This window comes from Schistocerca piceifrons, chromosome 2 (assembly GCF_021461385.2).
Source record: "Schistocerca piceifrons isolate TAMUIC-IGC-003096 chromosome 2, iqSchPice1.1, whole genome shotgun sequence".
Lineage (NCBI taxonomy): Eukaryota > Metazoa > Arthropoda > Insecta > Orthoptera > Acrididae > Schistocerca > Schistocerca piceifrons.
The window spans coordinates 969,426,491-969,445,897 of record NC_060139.1 but is presented as its reverse complement, the minus strand read 5'-3'; the positions used below and the strand labels follow the sequence as shown (position 1 = coordinate 969,445,897).

Here is a 19,407-nt window from a genome sequence, read left to right as displayed (position 1 = left end):
AATAAATGTAGGTGCTCTGCCCTAATCTGCACCTGCTGTAATACACTGAGCAGAACATTCATGTGGTGCATGAAATCATGTATTTATGATCTTGTGAGTACTAATCTACGTATTAACACTGATGATAAGAGAAGAACAACAAAATGATTGTAAGAAGTTTGACTCTTCCACTGCTCTCCGAATACGCTAAATACTTCGTAGTGCAAATTATAATACTAACGCAACGGCTGACTCATCACTGTTGGATTATCATTTTCAAAAGTAGTATTTTCAGGCAGTTAAGACACCTATGATGAAAAAATAAGCGACAATATGCAGTTCAGTTCGTCGCAGCTGTGCCATGTGGCCTTGTGATACAACGAGATCCCCAACTACCTCACTCAGATTGCAGACTCTGTTCGGTTCCTTTGTGGAAGAGTCACGGAATCACGAGTACTCCACATCACGCAGTGGCGAGCCTTATAAAAGCTGTGCAGCCCTCGCTCACCTCAGCACTTCCATCACCATGAGGGCGACAGTGGCAGCTCTCCTTCTGTGTCTTGTGGTGAGTAGTGTGGGCTGTAGATTGCGAAAATACAAACAGAAACTCGTGTTTCATATAATTTTACTGGTACAGTTACGTCTACACACTCTCTGGAGACGACTGTATATGTAAAAATAAGCGTTTACTTGTACCTATGTTTATGTTCATAATATTCTATTCCAAAATATAAATGAGAAAACGTGATAATTTACACGCATTTGCGGATGATATAGTAATTCTGATTTTTAATTCCACATAACAAAGATCAGCCGAAAGTGGCAAAACTCAGATGCGAAAGCAGGTCTAAGATTTATATTTCCGAAAAATAAATAGAACTTCTTCAGACCAATAGCAGATTGTCCCTTCACAGTGCGTGAGAGCGCTGTGGTTAAGATACTGGGATTGCACTCGGACGTTGGCGGTCAAACCCCACTTCAGTCATCCAGCTTTCTCTCTGTATTGTTCTCCTGAATCGCTTAAATCAAATGTCATACTGTTTCCTTAGATAAAATTTGGCGGATTCGCTTAAGAAATCCGGGGTTGTGATTCGTCTCTAATGAGTGTGCTATCGACATGTTGTTAGTCGTTAATCTTCTTCCTTTCGTTCCATACGTACCCCGTAACAGATTCTATACAGAATATGCATACTGATGTAACATTTTAAGTTGTGTCAGAATGTTGTTGATACAGCTGTCATACAACTCAGTGAAGTGGATCCACGATAGCTAGGATTGATTAATTTTGCACTTCAAATGGTTCAAATGGCTCTGAGCACTATGGGACTTAACATCTATGGTCATCAGTCCCCTATAACTTAGAACTACTTAAACCTAACTAACCTAGTCATCACGAGGCAGAGAAAATCCCTGACCCCTCCGGGAATCGAACCCGGGAACCCGGGTGTGGGAAACGAGAACGCTACCGCACGACCACGAGCTGCGGACAATTTTGCACTTCACTTTAGATAATAGGTCCTGATTAGTCATCTCGTATATATAAAATTTGCAACTGGTATATTCACTAAATGAGAGTAGAGAAGCTCTCGTGCTCGTTACTTCTCTGCATGATGCACATGGAGGTCCTCTACAAAGATGTCAAAAATAATATGTCATGCGAACAGTGATGCTTGTTTCTCGATCCTCTAAAGTATGAAGCTGCATCCACCATACATCTAAGCTGCCCCTTCTAACGATTCGTAAGTGGCTCCATAAGTGGGTAGACAGTTGCTGAATATAACTATAGTTCTCTGTATACCACCCAGCAAGAAAGTCTAATATGGCCCCAGTGTCTAGCACATACCAGTAACTGCACTGTTTTCGAATAATCTTGCGTTCATAGTGTTACTGCCAACTCATTTAAAAGGGAATTTATCATGTGGTTTATAGCACACCATTGTACTACAGGTGGCAGCATGCCGCTGCCAGGAGACTCCGCCTGGCCCTCCTGGACCAACTGAGGGTCCACAGCCAACTGGTCCTCCTGGCCCACCAACTGGAGGCCCTGATCCGACAGGTCAACCTACTGGAGGTCCTGAACCAACTGGACCACCAGGCACACCAACAGGAGGTCCTGAACCAACTGGGCCACCTGGCCCACCAACTGGAGGTCCTGAACCAACAGGTCAGCCCACTGGAGGTCCTCAACCAACTGGAGAGCCCCAACCAACTGGTGGACCTCAGCCTACAGAAGGCCCACAGCCTACTGGCCCACCAGGGCCACCAGGACCGTCTTCTGGGGGACTTTGGGGTTTCCGAATTCCTGTACACGCATCTGCGAAACATCAAGACATTTCATCCGTGATATTTATGATAAACTCTACCTGATTTTAAAGATGGAAGTGTTCTGGAAATCGCTTTGTAAAATTATTTCTCATTAAATCAGCATTGTAAAATCTCCATAAATGTTTCCGTCATTTGTAAAGTGTAACGAATAACCTACTAACCCAAAAAATAGTAACTCGTTGAACTTGATGTCAAAAAAGCTGTGACAGTTTCATAAGTCATTCTGTTCTTGACTGTGTAACTAGTGACTTCAGTATGTACTCTATGTGATGAAGTGTCCTAATCTTGCGCCACATCAGGCTATGTATACAAGGATATTTTAGTGTAACATTCAAGCGTAAACATTATATCCTGTTTTCTGTACAATGAGTGAAGAAATGAAATTATATGATTTCTCCTGGCGCATGACAGTAGCGCGATCTTAGAGACAATGTTTGGCAGCTAATACCAATGTCAAAACTAAACTGCATAGAACAGTTGTCGTACATGCTCTTGAGATGTATTTCTGTTTCGTATTAGCGACAAAGATTATGACCGTGATCTGCCATCGCATATAAGATAAATGTGTAATTTAACGAGGGATCGCCAAATGTGACTCCATCTCCTCATAATTTCAATGTGTTCGCAGGATCTAGTACGGTCTATTTTGAAATACATTTTTATAGTTCTGAGTTGCGCATACAGATATGGCAGCGTTTCCAGAAGTTTAACAATGACTTCCATTACCAAAGCACCTTATGTTTCTTAATGAAGGACTAAAATCTAGTCCATGGACAATTCTTCAGAATCAATGCTTTTACTTTACCTGCTCACAACGACGAAGTGGCGAAATATATCTAAGTATTCATACAACATAGAATAATATCGTTACACTTATGACCCAAAACATTATGATCAGCTGCTTAATAGCTTGTTTCTCCGTCATTGGAACAAAATACGCTCCTGACTCTGCGTATTAGGAATTCGACAGTTTGATGGTATGTGGCACAAGTCTACGCACAAGTCATATAATTCGCGTAAATAACGAGCTGCTGATTTGCATGCGGGGTGGTGGCGCCCGATAGTGATCTAAATGGGTTCCATAGGATTTACATCATGCCAATTTGGCAGTCGAGATGTCAGTGTGAGTTCGCTATAATGCTCGTCAAACCACTGTATGACGGTTCTGGCTCCGAGACATGGACTATTTTACTGTTGAATGTTGGCATCGCGGTTGGGGAAGACGTGAAGGATGGAGGGATGCAGGTGGTTCGCAGCTGTCAGCGTGTCTTCGATTACTAACGAAGGAGAACGTCTCCTGTAGCATAATACTGCTTCCATCAGGCTAGGTCCGTGATGTGATGGACGAGCCGCCGTTAACTTCGGTGACGGCGTTTGTGGAGAGGACAATCGACCTAGTGTAGCAAAAAGTGTTCACCCAAAGAGCCGACTCATTCCCACCGACCGACGGCCTAAACCCGATGGTCCAGTGTTCACTGCAATCGTTACTGACGACGTAGCTGAGTCAACATGTGAACACGGAGAGGTGGTCTGTTGCGGAGCTCCATGCGCAGCAATGTACCATGAACGGTGTGCGCCGAAACATTTGTGTGTGCAGCAGTTTTGGGATCTTTTGACACAGATGGGACAGATCACCTGCTATCCTACGTTACAAAGCGGAGAAGTCTCCAAACCCCACATTCTGTAAAGAGTCGTACACGTCCAACCATTTAGCTCCTAGTGGCAGTTTCACTGTCCTTCTATCTCTTTCCGTAGACCCTTACGACAGTATCACTTGAACATCCGACCAGCTATACCGTTTTCGGGATACTCGTCCACAGTCTCCACATAGTAATTATCTGTCCTTTGTCAAAGACGCTTATCTCAATGGATTTCCAATTTGCAGGCCATATCTTCGCTAGGGTGATGCCACATACCTGTCTGCTCCGCTTATGTACTTCTGTTAACTCCTCACATGCCCGAAACGCCATCAGGGGCATCCAATGTCGCGATGGTTAGTGGTTATAACGTTTTAGCTTATCACTGTATATGGGATATACAGTTCAATTACACAATAATGATACAACCATTATTACAAGTACGTAGAACTACGTTCTAACCATAATTGACACGACAGTCACTAGACATGTAATCCCTACCCAGTAGAACCCACTTTCCCAACCGTATTTGTTACATGCAAAGTGAGATTATCAAAACCAGAGAAATTTTTGTGAAAGGAATGTGTAAAAACAGAGGGTGTTCATGAGTGATTAGTGGCAGTGGGCGGAGAGTGCGCATCTTCATGAAATATGCTCTTGCAAGATGACAAAGCTCGTCCCCATACGAGTTGGGAAACCACAGCTATCATCGCTGAAATGGGCTACTAGGTGCTGCCAAATCCACCGTATTCACTTGACTTCGTCATTTTAACTTCTGAAACCCCTCTTCGAGCCGGCCGTTGTGGCCGAGCGGTTCTAGGCGCTTCAGTCCGGAAATTCGCTGCTGCTACGGTCGCAGGTTCGAATCCTGCCTCGGGCATGTATGCGTGTGATGCCCTTAAATTAGTTAGGTTTAAGCAGTTCTAAGTCTAGGGGACTGATGACCTCAGATGTTCAGCCCCATAGAGCTCAAGCAATTTGAAACATTTTGAATCCCTTCTCGAACCACCTTTCCGAAGTTCGTGAAAGGCCAAAAAATGATATCCGCGTAGAGGTTTCTTCATAGGCCCGAATATGTGATAATCGTATGGGGTCAAGTGAGTGGAGTGCCTGGAAGCCCACTTCAACGATGGAAGGTATGAGAACGCGTGTGGAGACGAACATTGCCATATTGGTAGCTCACTTTTCGTGATGATAGATACTCTCCACATAACGGCACCAATTGCTTGCGAATATCAGTGGTGTTTATACTGTCCTTCCACAGAAACCACGTCATCCAGGGCTGTCCTTGAAGAACACACTCCTGGCCGTCGACACACGTGAGGACAGCAGTTGGAAAATTGACCTGTACTGTGCAGGGATTACTCTTCTAGTGATTGTCCTGCCACCTACTGTCAGGCCGGAGTACTGCACACTTAATACTATAATGGTAAGTCAAAAGGCGTACCATGACTGATAGGAAAAAATAAAGTGTAAATCAATAAGGAACGTTTCCAGAATGAGATTTTCACTCTGCAGCGGAGTGTGCGCTGATATGAAAATCCCTGGTGGATTAAATCTGTGTGCCGGACCGACATTCAAACTCGGGACCTTTGCCTTTAGCGGGCAAGTGCGCTACCAATTGAGGTATCCAAGCACGATTCACAACCCCTCCCCAGAGCTTTCGATCCGAAAGTACCTCGTCTCCTATCTTCCAAACTTCACAGAAGCTCTTCTGCGAAACTTGCAAAACTAGTACTCCTGGAAGAAAGGATATTCCAGAGACATGGCTTAGCCACAGCCTGAGGGTCGAATGTTCAAGTGCTACTGTCGTGAGGGTCTAGGGAAAGAGGTAGAAGAACAGTTGGACGTCCACGACTGTTCACAGAATGTGGGGTTCGGAGGATTGTCTGCTCAGTAAACTACGATAGATGGTGACCTGTGGCATCTCTGCCGAAAGAGCACAATACTGCTGCACACACAAGTGTTTTAGAGCATACCGTTCGTAGTACATTGTCGAGCATGGAACTCTGTAGCGAAACACCCCTAAGTGTTCACATAGTGGCTCAACGACTTAGTCAATAACGATTGCAGTGGACACGGGACCATCGGTTTCGACCGTATTTCAATGGAAATGTGTCGGCTCCCTGGGTGAATCACATTTTTGCTTCACTTGGTCGATGGTCGTGTCCACAAATGCCGTCATCGAGATGAACGGTGGCTCGAAACGTGCATCGCATCAGGGACACAGCCCACAGCCGAGTGGGAACAGTATGATGCTACAGGAGACATTCCCCTGTGCTTCCATGGAACCTGTGTTAGTAATCGAAGACACACTGACAGCTGCAAACCGCCTGCATCCCTTGATCGTTCACGTCTTCCCTAACGGCGATATAATCATTCAGCAGTAAAATACTCCGTGTATGGGAGCCAGAACCTTCATACAGTGGTTTAACGAGCATTATAGTGAACTCACACTGTCATCTCGACGACTAAATTCGCCTGATGTAAATCCTACTTCGCCACTTTGTCGTTGTGTGTAGTTATGGTAAAAGCACTGATTTTGTAGAATTATCCGTGGACTAGATTTTACTACTTCATTAAGTAAAGTGAGGTACGGTTCTTCGATTATTTGAAGTCGTTGTTAAACTTGTGGAAACCCTGCAATATCTGTATGCGTAACTCAGAACTATAAAGATGTATTTCAAAATAGACCGTACTAGGTCCCGCGAACACATTGAAATTGTGAGGAGATGGAGTCACATTTGGCGATCCGTCGTGAGAGGTTTAATTACACATTTAGCATATATGCGATGGCAGATCACTGTCATAATCTTTGTCGCTAAGACGAAACAGAAATACATCTCAAGAGCATGTACGACCACTGTTCGATTCAGTTTGGTTTAGACATTGGTGCTAGATGCCAAATTTTGTCTCTAAGATCGCGTTACTGTCATACGCCAGCAGAAATCATGTAATTTCATTTGTTCACTCATTGTACCAGAAAATAGGTCTATAATGTTTACACTTGAATGTCACACTAAATATCCTTGGATACATAGCCTGACGTGGCGCAAGATTAGGACACTTCATCATGTAGAGTACACACTGAAGTCACTATTTACACAGCCAAGAACTGGATGACTTATGAAACTGTCACAGCTTTTTTGACATCAAGTTCAACGAGTTACTATTTTTTGGGTGAGTGGGTTATTCGTTACACTTTAAAAATGATGGAAACATTTATGGAGATTTTACAATGCTGATTTAATGAGAAATAATTTTACAAAGCGATTTCCAGAACACTTCCATCTGTAAAATCAGGTAGAGTTAAAAGTAAGTATCATGGCTGAAATGTCTTGATGTTTCGCAGATGCGTGTGTAGGAATTCAGAAACCCCAAAGTGCCCCAGAAGGTGGTCCTGGTGGCCCTGGTGGTTCAGTAGGCTGTGGGCCTTCTGTAGGCTGAGGTCCACCAGTTGGTTGGGGTACTCCAGTTGGTTCAGGACCTCCAGTGGGTTGACCTGTTGGTTCAGGTCCTCCAGTTGGTGGGCCAGGTGGCCCAGTTGGTTCAGGACCTGCTGTTGGTGTGCCTGGTGGTCCAGTTGGTTCAGGACCTCCAGTAGGTTGACCTGTCGGATCAGGGCCTCCAGTTGGTGGGCCAGGTGGTCCGGTTGGCTGTGGACCCTCAGTTGGTCCAGGAGGGCCTGGTGGAGTCTCTTGGCAGCGGCATGCTGACACCTGTAGTACAATGGTGTTCCATAAACTACATGATAAATTCTCTTATAAACGAGTTGGCAGCAACGTTATGAACGCAAGATTATTCGAAAACAGTGCAGTTTCTAGTATGTGCTGGACACTGGAGCCATACTATGCTTTCTTGCTAGGTGGTATACGGAGAACTGTTGTTTTATTCAACAACTGTGTAGAAGAGGCACAACTGTGTACCCACTTACGGAGCCACTTAGGAGTCGTTATAAAGGCCAGCTTAGACGTAAGGTGGATGGGACTTCAGAGGATCGAGAAGTGGAATGAGGTATTGCTTTTGACATCTTTGTAGAGGACCTTCATGGACATCATGCAGAGAAGTAACGAGTATGAGAACTTCTCTAATCTCATTTTGTTTACGTATCAGCTGCAAACTTTTTAAAAACGTGATGACAGATAAAGACCTATTACATAAAGTTAAGTACGAAATTAACCAGTTAAAGCTATACAGGACATTCGCCTCAATGAGAGGTATGGGAGCTGGTCATAAATGTTTGCTGAAACAACTGTCAACAACACTCTGACACACTTACCGTACAATGTTACATCAATATGCTTATTCTGTATAGAATCTGATACGGCGTACATACGGAACGAAAGGAAGAAGACATGAAGATTAACGACTAACAACTTGTCGATAGCACGCTCATTAGAGACGAATCACAACCCCCGATTTCTTCAGCGAATCCGCCGAATTTTATCTACGGAAACAGCTCGACATTTGATTTAAGCGATTCAGGAGAACAATACAGAGAGAAAGCTGGATGACTGGATGGGGATTTGATCGCCTACGTCCCGAGTGCAATCTCAATATCTCAACCACTGCTCTCGCTGTACAACGTGCATCTGGTTTGAAGAAGTTCTATTTATTTTTCGAAAATATAAACCTTAGACCTTCTTCCCCCTCTGAGTTCAGCCACTTTCGTCTTATCTGTGTTGTGTACAACTAAGATCAAAGTTACTATATCATCCACAAATGCGTGCAAGTTATCACGTTTTCTCATTTATATTTTGGAATAGAATATTATGAACATAAACATCGGTACAAGTAAACGCTAAGTTTTTTCATATACAGTCGTCTCCAGAGAGGGTGTAGACGTGACTGTACCAGTAAAATTATATGAAACACGAGTTTGTGTTTGTATTTTCGCAATCTACAGCCCACACTACTCACCACAAGACACAGGAGAAGAGCTGCCACTGTCGCCCTCATGGTGATGGAAGTGCTGAGGTTAGTCCGTGCTGCAGAGTTTTTATAAGGCTCACCAACACCTGGCGTGGAGCACTCGTGATTCCGTGACTCTTCAACAAAGGAACTGAACAGAGTCTGCAATCTGAGTGAGGTAGTGGGGGATGTGGTTGTATCACAAGGCCACACGGCACAGCTGCGACGAACTGGACAGCGTATTGTCGCTTATTTTTTCATCATAGGTGTCTTAACTGCCTGAAAATACTATTTTTGAAAATGAGAATCCAACAGTGACGAGTCAGCCGTTGCGTTAGTATTATAATTTGCACTAGGAAGTACTTTGCGTATTTAGAGAGCAGCGGAAGAGTCAGACATAGCAGCACTCCGTATAATCGTTTTGTTGTTCTTCACTTAGCACTATTATCTGCTTTTGACAGTGTTCATACGTAGATTAGTACTCACAAAATCATAAATACATGCTTTGATGCACGACATGAATGTGCTGCTCTGTGTGGTAGAATAGGGCAGTGTGTTGCTCATTGGAACACATATAGATACTCGCTTCAATACAAGTTTCTCGTCCTATTCTGAAATTTTAGTATTCACTGGATGTGATTTCCTGTACGGTTTTTCAGAATTTGAAAAGATATCCCAAGGTACAGCCATAACATAGTCATTATAACGTCATACATATATAGATTGCCGCTATGAGATTTCATAATTGTGAAAAGACTGAAATGAAAGAGAGCAGTAGAAACATATTAATACTCTGATATATTGTGAATTTCGGTTTTGTTTTTCTACGTCAAAATACATATTGTAATCAAATCATTTAGTCAGAGACTTTTATGCTAAAGGGCCTAACGGAATCGAACTCTATATCTTTTGCTATTAAAGAAACTATATGGTATCTCATTTCTTCTCGCCACTCTCTGGTGTATTTTCTTGCCTGGTTGTTGCAGAGTATGCGAACGTTTCTGTGTACCTTGTCTTTAGATAAAGTGTATGTGGAAGTGTAATTTAGTTGTAGTATCAAACCTGATAATGTCCTATCATAATAATTACAACTTTGTGTGAATGTTTGTATCTTTCTTTTCAGAGACCGTAAATAAAAAATTGGTGACGAATTTTTCGAGGATAGGACGGCTAGCACGTTACGCGCTCTTTCGTTACTTATTCAATGTTGCCAAGCAGAACCAAAACAAGATCGAGTTGTCGATCATTTCTTTTCACTCCTTACGTCTATTTTTTACGTAAGAATAATGTTAGGTTTGTTCGGTGAATTACCTTCGAAAAGTGACGCCGGAGACGCTATAGTGGCTTGATGTACCGTGCCTCACGATGTTAATAGACGTTAAACTCATCACTGCGGAATATGTAATTTATGTCCGTTGATATTAACGATGAAATTAATTTATCTGTGTTTTTTGCTCAGGTCTGCCGTCTTTGAACCTTCCTCTCGCCCGTCAAGGAACTGCATAACAAGAGTATTTGCCGCGCGGTGTGGTCGCGCGGTTTGAGGCGCCATGTCACGGACTGCGCGGCCCCTCCCGCCGGAGGTTCCCGTCCTCCTTCGGGCATGGGTGTGTGTGTTGTTCTTAGCATAAGTTAGTGTAAATAGGGAACAATGACCTAAGTAGTTTGGTCCCTTAGGAATTCACACACATTCCAACGATCAGTATCTTATTTTCCGTGACATAAATTCTACATGCAAACGTTTCATCATGTACCTGGGAACAAATATTCTGTTCAAATTTAAAAGTTTTGCAGTCTAGAAAATCTTGTCAGTATATTATTTAATATCCTACGTGTTACATTATTACTATACTACACACCAATAATCAGTAAGATCAATTAAATTGAGAAGAAGAATTATCATAAATCAGTAATATGTTGAAAACATTTAGAAATAGAAGCTATTGGTAAGTAATACAGTTCCCATTTTTTAAAACAGGGAAAATGACTAGATGGTTAAAGAAACCCAATGCATTACGCAATATATTCTGTTCGTGTTTCCAGGTACCAGACGGCTCACCACCGACGAAGTACGGCTCCACACGTCATGTAATTAGGATTAAAAATATACATTCTACCCACCATAAGACAACGCAACTGAAAAGTAACAATATCCTCTGAATATCTTTAATATATTACACAGTACTAAAATATGATGAAATCGTAACTTTTGCTAATGCTGCACAGAACACAAAGTCACGTCTCACAACAACGTAGAAGATGTTGGAAACTGCTGGGGCGGTTCCTGTTGCGCATTCCTTCATATTATTTGTAAATCAGTCATTTGAATGAAACAGGGACCAGGAACCATCATGTGATTCCAGTTACGTTACAATCCAGGTGCAACATTCTCTCCTATGATTCGATTTCTTTGCTGTAAATTTAATTACTCCCTTCTTGTTTAGCCACACTACTGATATACATTCCAAAAGTATTTCCTGAAACTCGGATGCCAACCGTTGTGGCACAATGATACAGGCAATGCACGTGCAATTCCGAAAAGGGTGGTTCAAATTCCTGTGCAATGAAATAATTCTACGCTTCCTGTATTTTACCTAATTTGATTTTGGTTTCCACGCACTACATGTTTCAGTGCGTCGTAGTATGTGTTAGAGAATCATACAAATTTTCCTGTCTGCAGTCTATTCTTGTGGAACCATACAGTACCTGGTATAAAAACGTTTTAATCATGATGTAATTGTTGCTGTAGTAGCACGTAGTACTGAGACAACAACTCAAAGGCTATATTTCTTCTAATAATTTCCATTCACGTCTATTCTGCATATAATATCAACTTTTCATGTGAATGCAGTTAGTTTTACTGCTAATGTGAAAATTATCAAATTGTATTTTCTAGGAATTCTATTTAAGTAGTATACACTGACCTGTCTTTCTCCTTCTCAGGTATTGTTTTGACCTTTGCAACGCTTCGGAGCAACTAGTTCACAAACTCTTAAATGATAAAATCGGTATGACTGGTAAAAAGTAGAGGTCACACTGTATAACATTGAGTTCGCGATCACTGTTGTTACAGAACCAATTTTTACCATGTACGTTATCTGCACATGTTCTAGCCGTCCTTACGCTGGATTCACACCTTAGAGAAACATTTCAACTCGATGTGAATTTAGTAGATAGCTTCGGTAAACTTTGGTTATTCTTATATCTTCATTCCTACCAACCGAAATTCGTATTGTTTTTCTCTACACATTAAAGACTTATTGCTGTGCGATATACGTATTACACATCTGCAACAACAATGAGTTATCAACTTCACATGCATACTTCAATATTGGTACATGTAATTCTATTACACTTCGTAGCAGTATAATGTCAAATTTCACATTTTCTGTATCAGAGTTTCATTTCTCATAAACTTTATCAAATTAAACTCTTAGTAGAGAATAATCTAAGTCTTTGATGAATTGCAGGTATAAGAATGCGATATTGTCCTCATGAGGTCGTTCCCTTATGGTGCGTAGGAGAAAGCTATGCAGAAGTCGATGGTGGGTTGTAAATGAAATACCTTTTTCGAAACAAGAGGGGATAAAGTTGGGCAGAGGGCCTTTCAATTATGGTGAAAGCTAATCGTCATGGTTAAGGTATTCCTCTGGGTTTTCATGTTGGTTTGCCATATCTGCACGGAAAATTTACCAATAGCAGTTTAGCTACACGGGATCCTGAAAATTAAGTGATAAAGAATTACCTGCAGACGTGATATACTGATACACGAAGCAGAGAGTAGAACATGCGTGGATTTTACAGAGTGGGAGCGCAAATCAGTTTGGATAAGAGGACTAAAGGATGCCGTATGAATCAAATCGCTTCACAGGAAATTCACTGTAAGATTAGTGGCATTACTGATGGTGAAAAACCGACAATTTTTTATGAAGGCGGTTATCAGAGACGTTCAAGCTGCAGCATGAGTTTCTCTGACAAGATATGGTTGCGAACGTGTCGGAAATTTACAGCTAGTGTGCCTAGAATACTAGCATGAAGTACAGATGCGATGGAATGTGAACAATGATGCAACACAGACATAGGACGAGTTTTATGCAGAGCAGTAACTGGGCGCGGAAGCCTTTCGGGAAAATAATTTCTAGGCTCTCACGTAATATACCAATGTGAAACCGGAGTGTTTTGACGTAATGTCAACAGTACCGCCCAGTGACTTACTTGTTTAGCACATGGGCCGAGCTGGCCTCCATTGCCTGACTACGGCTGAAATAAAACCTTAAAAATTTACAGTTTGCACACGAAACTTTTGCGGGCTGCAGCAAAAGATACAGCAGAACAGTCATCAAACTTATAGAAAGAGTTATACAAAATTGTCCTCCGTATAATGTGTAGCTCATGGACAGGCTACTTCAATGATGCATGCCAAATAACTAACGTTTGAATTTGTTTGGTAGAGTTATGCAAGACTGCAACGGATGGGGATGCGACGAAATTCGTACTAGGGACGTGGCTGCCTGATGGTAAGTAGAGAAACTCGGGGCGAAACAGAATGCTTAATGTTTAACAATTTATATAAAATAAGGCAACCAAGAAATCACTTGTTAATGTTGTAGAAACTGGCCTTGTGGTATATTCTAACGTATCTCATTTGAAAATTACTTAAACCGCTATTTTTTGAATTACTTACGTTTTTCAAGGAAGTGCTTGCATATTTCCCACAGTACAGAATAGGGTTAGGTAATTTTTGTGAAATAATTCCGTAAACGTTGAAATATTACGAATATTATCGTAAAACTAAGACGTAAGGTTGTTTAACGAACAGTTTACACTGTGGAAAAGGAATCTTGAATAAAATCGTTGTTGTTGTTGTTGTGGTCTTCAGTCCTGAGACTGGTTTGATGCAGCTCTCCATGCCACTCCATCTTGTGCAAGCTTCTTCATCTCCCAGTACCTACTGCAGCATACATCCTTCTGAACCTGCTTAGTGTATTCATCTCTTGGTCTCCCTCTACGATTTTTACCCTCCACGCTGCCCTACAATGCTAAATTTGTAATCCCTCGATGCCTCAGAACATGTCCTACCAACCGGTCCCTTCTCCTACTCACGTTGTGCCACAAACTTCTCTTCTCCCCAATTCTACTCAATACCTCCTCATTAGTTATGTGGTCTAGCCATCTAATCTTCAGCATTCTTCTGTAGCACCACATTTCGAAAGCTTCTATTCTCTTCTTGTCTAAACTATTTATCGTCCATGTTTCACTTCCATACATGGCTACACTCCATACAAATATTTTCAGAAACGACTTCTTGACACGTGAATCTATACCCGATGTTAACAAATTTCTCTTCTTCAGAAACGCTTTCCTTGCCATTGCCAGTCTACATTTTATATCCTCTCTACTTCGACCATCATCAGTTATTTTGCTCCCCAAATAGCAAAACTCCTTTACTACTTTAAGTGTCTCATTTCCTAATCTAATTCCCTCAGCATCACCCGACTTAATTCGACTACATTCCACTATCCTCGTTTTGCTTTTGTTGGTGTTCATCTTATACCCTCCTTTCAAGACACTGTCCATTCCGTTCAATTGCTCTTCCAAGTCCTTTGCTGTCTCTGACAGAATTACAATGTCATAGGCGAACCTCAAATTATTTATTTCTTCTCCATGGATTTTAATACCTACTCCGAACTATTTTTGTTTCATTTACTGCTTGCTCAATACACAGATTGAATAACATTGGGGAGAGGCTACAACCCTGTCTCACTCCCTTCCCAACCACTGCTTCCTTTTCATGTCCCTCGACTCTTATAACTGCCATCTGGTTTCTGTACAAATTGTAAATAGCCTTTCGCTCCCTGTATTTTACCCCTGCCACCTTCAGAATTTGGAAGAGAGTATTCCAGTCAACATTGTCAAAAGCTTTCTCTAAGTCTACAAATGCTAGAAACGTAGGTTTGCCTTCCCCTAATCTTCCTTCTACGATAAGCCGTAGGGTCAGTATTGCCTCACGTGTTCCAATATTCCTACGGTATCCAAACTGATCTTCCCCGAGGTCGGCTTCTACCAGTTTTTCCATTCGTCTGTAAAGAATTCGCGTTAGTATTTTGTAGCTGTGACTTATTAAACTGATAGTTCGGTAATTTTCACATCTGTTAACACCTGCTTTCTTTGGGATTAGAATTATTATATTCTTCTTGAAGTCTGAGGGAATTTCGCCTGTCTCATACATCTTGCTCACCAGATGGTATAGTTTTGTCAGGACTGGCTCTCGCAAGACTGTCAGTAGTTCTAATGGAATGTTGTCTACTCCCAGGTCCTTGTTTCGACTCAGGTCTTTCAGTGCTCTGTCAAACGCTTCACGCAGTATCGTATCTCCCATTCCATCTTCATATACATCCTCTTCCATTTCCATAATATTGTCCTCAAGAACATCCCCCCTGTGTAGACCCTCTATATACTCCTTCCACCTTTCTGCTTTCCCTTCTTTGCTTAGAACTGGGTTTCCATCTGAGCTCTTGATATTCATGCAAGTGCTTCTCTTGTCTCCAAAGGTCTCTTTAATTTTCCTGTAGGCAGTATCTATGTTACCCCTCGTGAGATAAGCCTCTACATACTTACATTTGTCCTCTAGCCATCCCTGCTTAAGCATTTTGAACTTCCTGTCGATCTCATTTTTGAGACGTTTGTATTCCTTTTTGCCTGCTTCATTTACTGCATTTTTGTATTTTCTCCTTTCATCGATTGAATTCAGTATCTCTTCTAGACCCAAGGATTTCTACTAGCCCTCGTCTTTTTACCTACTTGATCCTCTGAGGTCTTCACTATTTCATTCCTCAAAGCTACCCATTCTTCTTCTACTGTATTTCTTTCCCCCACTCCCGTCAATTGTTCCCTTATGCTCTGAAACTCTGTACAACCTCTGGTTCTTACAGTTTATCCAGGTCCCATCTCTTTAAATTCCCACCTTTTTGCAGTTTCTTCAGTTTTAATCTACCTTTCATAACCAATAGATTGTGGTCAGAGTCCACTTATGCCCCTGAAAAGGTCTTTCAGTTTAAAACCTGGTTCCTAAATCTCTGTCTTACCATTATATAATATATATGAAACCTTCTACCATCTCCAGGGTTCTTCCATGTATACAAGCCGGCCGCAGTGGCCGAGCGGTTCTAGGCGCTACAGTCTGGAACCGCGCAACCACTACGGTCGCAGGTTCGAATCCTGCCTCGGGCATGGATGTGTGTGATGTCCTTAGGTTAGTTATGTTTAAGTAGTTCTAAGTTCTAGAGGACTGATGACCTCAGAAGTTAAGTCCTATAGTGCTCAGAGCCATGTATACAACCTTCTTTCATGAGTCTTGAACCACGTGTTAGCTATGATTAAGTTATGCTCTGTTCAAAATTCTACCAGGCGGCTTCCTCTTTCATTTCTTAGTCCCAATCCATATTCATCTACTACGTTTCCTTCTCTTCCTTTTCCTACTGTCGAATTCCAGTCACCCATGACTATTAAATTTTCGTCTCCCTTCACTACCTGAATAATTTCTTTTACCTCAACATACATTTCATCAATTTCTTCATCATCTGCAGAGCTAGTTGGCATATAAACCTGTACTACTGTAGTAGGCGTGGGCTTCGTGTCTATCTTGGCCACAATAATGCGTTCACTATGCTGTTTGTAGTAACTTACCCGCACTCCTTTTTTCCTATTCATTATTAAAGCTACTCCTGCATTACCCCTATTTGATTTTGTATTTATAACCCTGTATTCACCTGAACAAAGTCTTGTTCCTCCTGCCACCGAACTTCACTAATTCCCACTATATCTAACTTTAACCTGTCCATTTCCCTTTTTAAATTTTCTAACCTACCTGCCCGATTAAGGGATCTGACATTTCACGCTCCTTTCCGTAGAACGCCAGTTTTCTTTCTCCTGATAACGACGTCCTACTGAGTAGACCCCGCCCGGAGATCCGAATGGGGGACTATTTTACCTCCGGAATATTTTACACAAGAGGACGCCATCAGTAAAGCTGCATGCCTTCGGGGAAAATTACGGCTGTAGTTTCCTCTTGATTTCAGCCGTTCGCAGTACCACAACAGCAAAGCCGTTTTGGTTAGTGTTACAAGGCGAGATCAAGTGGTTCAAATGGCTCTGAGCACTATGGGACTCAACATCTGAGGTCATCAGTCCCCTAGAACTTAGAACTACTTAAACCTAACCAACCTAAGGACATCACACACATCCATGCCCGAGGCAGGATTCGAACCTGCGACCGTAGCAGTCACGCGGTTCCGGACTGAAGTGCCTAGAACCGCACAGCCACCGCGGCCGGCAAGGCGAGATCAGTCAATCATCCAGACTGTTGCCCCTGCAACTACTGAATAGGCTGCTGCCCCTCTTCAGGAACCACACGTTTGTCTGGCCTCTCAACAGGTACCCCTCCATTGTGGTTGCACCTACGGTACGGCTATCTGTATCGTTGAGGCACGCAAGCCTCCCCACCAACTGCAAGGTTTATTGTTCAAGGGGGGGGGGGGGGGAGGGGAATAGTTGTTAAGAATATGGAAATTATTAAGGATGTTTAAAATGACATTAAAATATTTCCAAAATCGTTGTTAAGAATAAGGAAATATTTTAATGTCATTTAAAACATCCTTAATGCTTACTAACCATCAAAATTAGTCTTTCTAACAGTATTCACAAATTCCAATTCGTTCTTGATTTTCAATGTCTATGCCAGCACACAAATTAAGTGTCCACTTGAAACATTTCAGGCATGCGGCCTAGCCCTAATTATAAAAGGAGCAAAGTCCCCACAATAGACATCTAAAATTCCTGTCTCTCTGATTCACTCTGCTCCATCATCTTCTTTCTTTTATTCTTGTTAATACCTTCCATCTCCTCTCTTTTGTCCTTTTTAATTTTGCGTACAGCCATATTTTTAGCTTTAATTTTCTGAAATAGTTTTATTGGAGCCGACTTCTTTGTCCTGGCAAATATGACCTCTTTACACCTTCTTTCTTTTTCTGCCGTACTCGCAACAGCGTCCTGTAGTTCGTTCTTAACATCGAGAATCTGTTAATACGATAGTTGTTGCAATGAGCACATTTTTTAAGTACCCATATGAATTTTTAACTCTGTAGTCAGGGTTATTATTAACTTTATTAACATATCTTTTCAAGGTTGATTTGCTTGTGTTAAACTCATTAGATGCCTTTAACAATCAAACGGCTGAATCTGTGATTTACACCAATTTAACATCCCATTGATACCCACTAGTTTTTCTAACGTAAGTTCCCACCATCCGAATAGCAAGAGGAAAAAGGAATATGTAGTTTGAAAACTACGTGCATGTAAAAGTGACGGGATAAAACAGGACACTATCCCATTCCGAATGTACCGATTTGCGCCAAGAGCACCTTTCAGCTTATCAACTTTTACAGGGTGTAATAACTGAAGGATTTAAACGTATTATATAACTACTGTACAGCGAACGGCATGTACTTTAAGATTACATGTTATGTAAGGGTCTATAGTTGGGAGTTAACAGATTAACTTGCATTGAAATTCGCCAATGGTTATAAAAGCGCCACTGTCAACGTGAAGGACAGTCGATCACTTACAAGTCATACTCCAAACTAGAGATGGGCAAAATGAAACACGTAACTGTTTCGAAAGAAATGAAACAGTACACTGTATTGTTTCGATACCCTGTTTCGAAACGTGAAACAGTTTGTGTTTTGTAATCGAATAGACCTACACATTTATCATCTTGAATGTCTACTGTATAAGTATGTCCATATAAACATAAATAAGGCGCGAGAGCGCTAATCATATCGCAGAAATTATAAAACTTACACTTGGTGTCTTGGCAGTTTCGTATTTCATGCAGCAAATGCACTGCTTTCGTGTCGTGTGATTTTCATACTTTTCAGTTGGCTGAGGTCAGAGTTTGTTTGTTTGACATAATACATTTTGCCAGACTCGTTTCCCTGTATTCTAGCTCCTAATTTTGATAGGTTTTATGAGTGAAAATCCGTATGTGTTCTTGAAAAGGCATATCATGAGATGTAATTTATTGAGATGGCATTCTGTGAAGCGAGGCACTGAATTAACATCTATGAGTGTCACACAGAGCAGGCCTGCAAAGTGACTGATGCACGCAGATCAAAAAATTACCATAACAGACTGGAGCATATAAAGCAATGGTCAAGTATGACAGTTTTCCATCATTATCAAGTCAGCTGAATACAGCTCTTAATATGTACTCTTGATAGAACCGGAAAACATGTTAAAATATTTCAAGGAAACTGAAATGCAGAGATCGGTATGTTTCCTTGAAGTATAAAATCCAGACTAAAATTTAAAACAATTAAAACAGTGCAATGCCCTTTTGATACCTACATCTTGGCAAATCTGGCTCTACACCACTTACAATCCTTGCTAAAGAAGTTTGATGTACAGTCATATGGAGATCAGTCAAGTACTCACAGCAAGCAGATATATTTTCATTTTATTGTAAACTTCCGCAGGAAATAAGAGATGAAGTTAAGTT

General features: G+C 41.5%; 2 protein-coding genes across 2 annotated transcripts in view; one reads left to right on the top strand and one right to left on the bottom strand.

Moving 5' to 3' along the window:
• The first annotated feature begins 488 nt into the window (after positions 1-488).
• LOC124776537 (proline-rich protein 2-like) overlaps positions 489-19,407 on the top strand; it is a 114,799-nt gene continuing 95,880 nt past the window's right edge. The window contains exon 1 of the mRNA XM_047251565.1: positions 489-544. Coding sequence (XP_047107521.1) covers positions 506-544 — 39 coding nt within the window. The 5' untranslated portion in view covers positions 489-505. The remainder of the gene's footprint in view (positions 545-19,407) is intronic.
• LOC124776533 (proline-rich protein HaeIII subfamily 1-like) lies at positions 7,169-8,911 on the bottom strand. Its single transcript, XM_047251561.1, has 2 exons — positions 8,862-8,911; positions 7,169-7,660 (listed from the first exon to the last, which is right to left on the bottom strand). The coding sequence occupies exons 1-2, from the start codon at positions 8,898-8,900 to the stop codon at positions 7,310-7,312; spliced, it is 390 nt and encodes a 129-aa protein (XP_047107517.1). The 5' UTR covers positions 8,901-8,911; the 3' UTR covers positions 7,169-7,309.

What these genes read in the sequence shown, in the direction of transcription:
- LOC124776533 (XM_047251561.1), bottom strand. Translation starts at nt 8,900, where the DNA reads ATGAGGGCGACAGTGGCAGCTCTTCTCCTGTGTCTTGTG. An exon ending in CTCTTCTCCTGTGTCTTGTG is followed by an intron (nt 7,661 to 8,861) that starts GTGAGTAGTGTG and finishes ATTGTACTACAG; the next exon opens with GTGTCAGCATGCCGCTGCCA.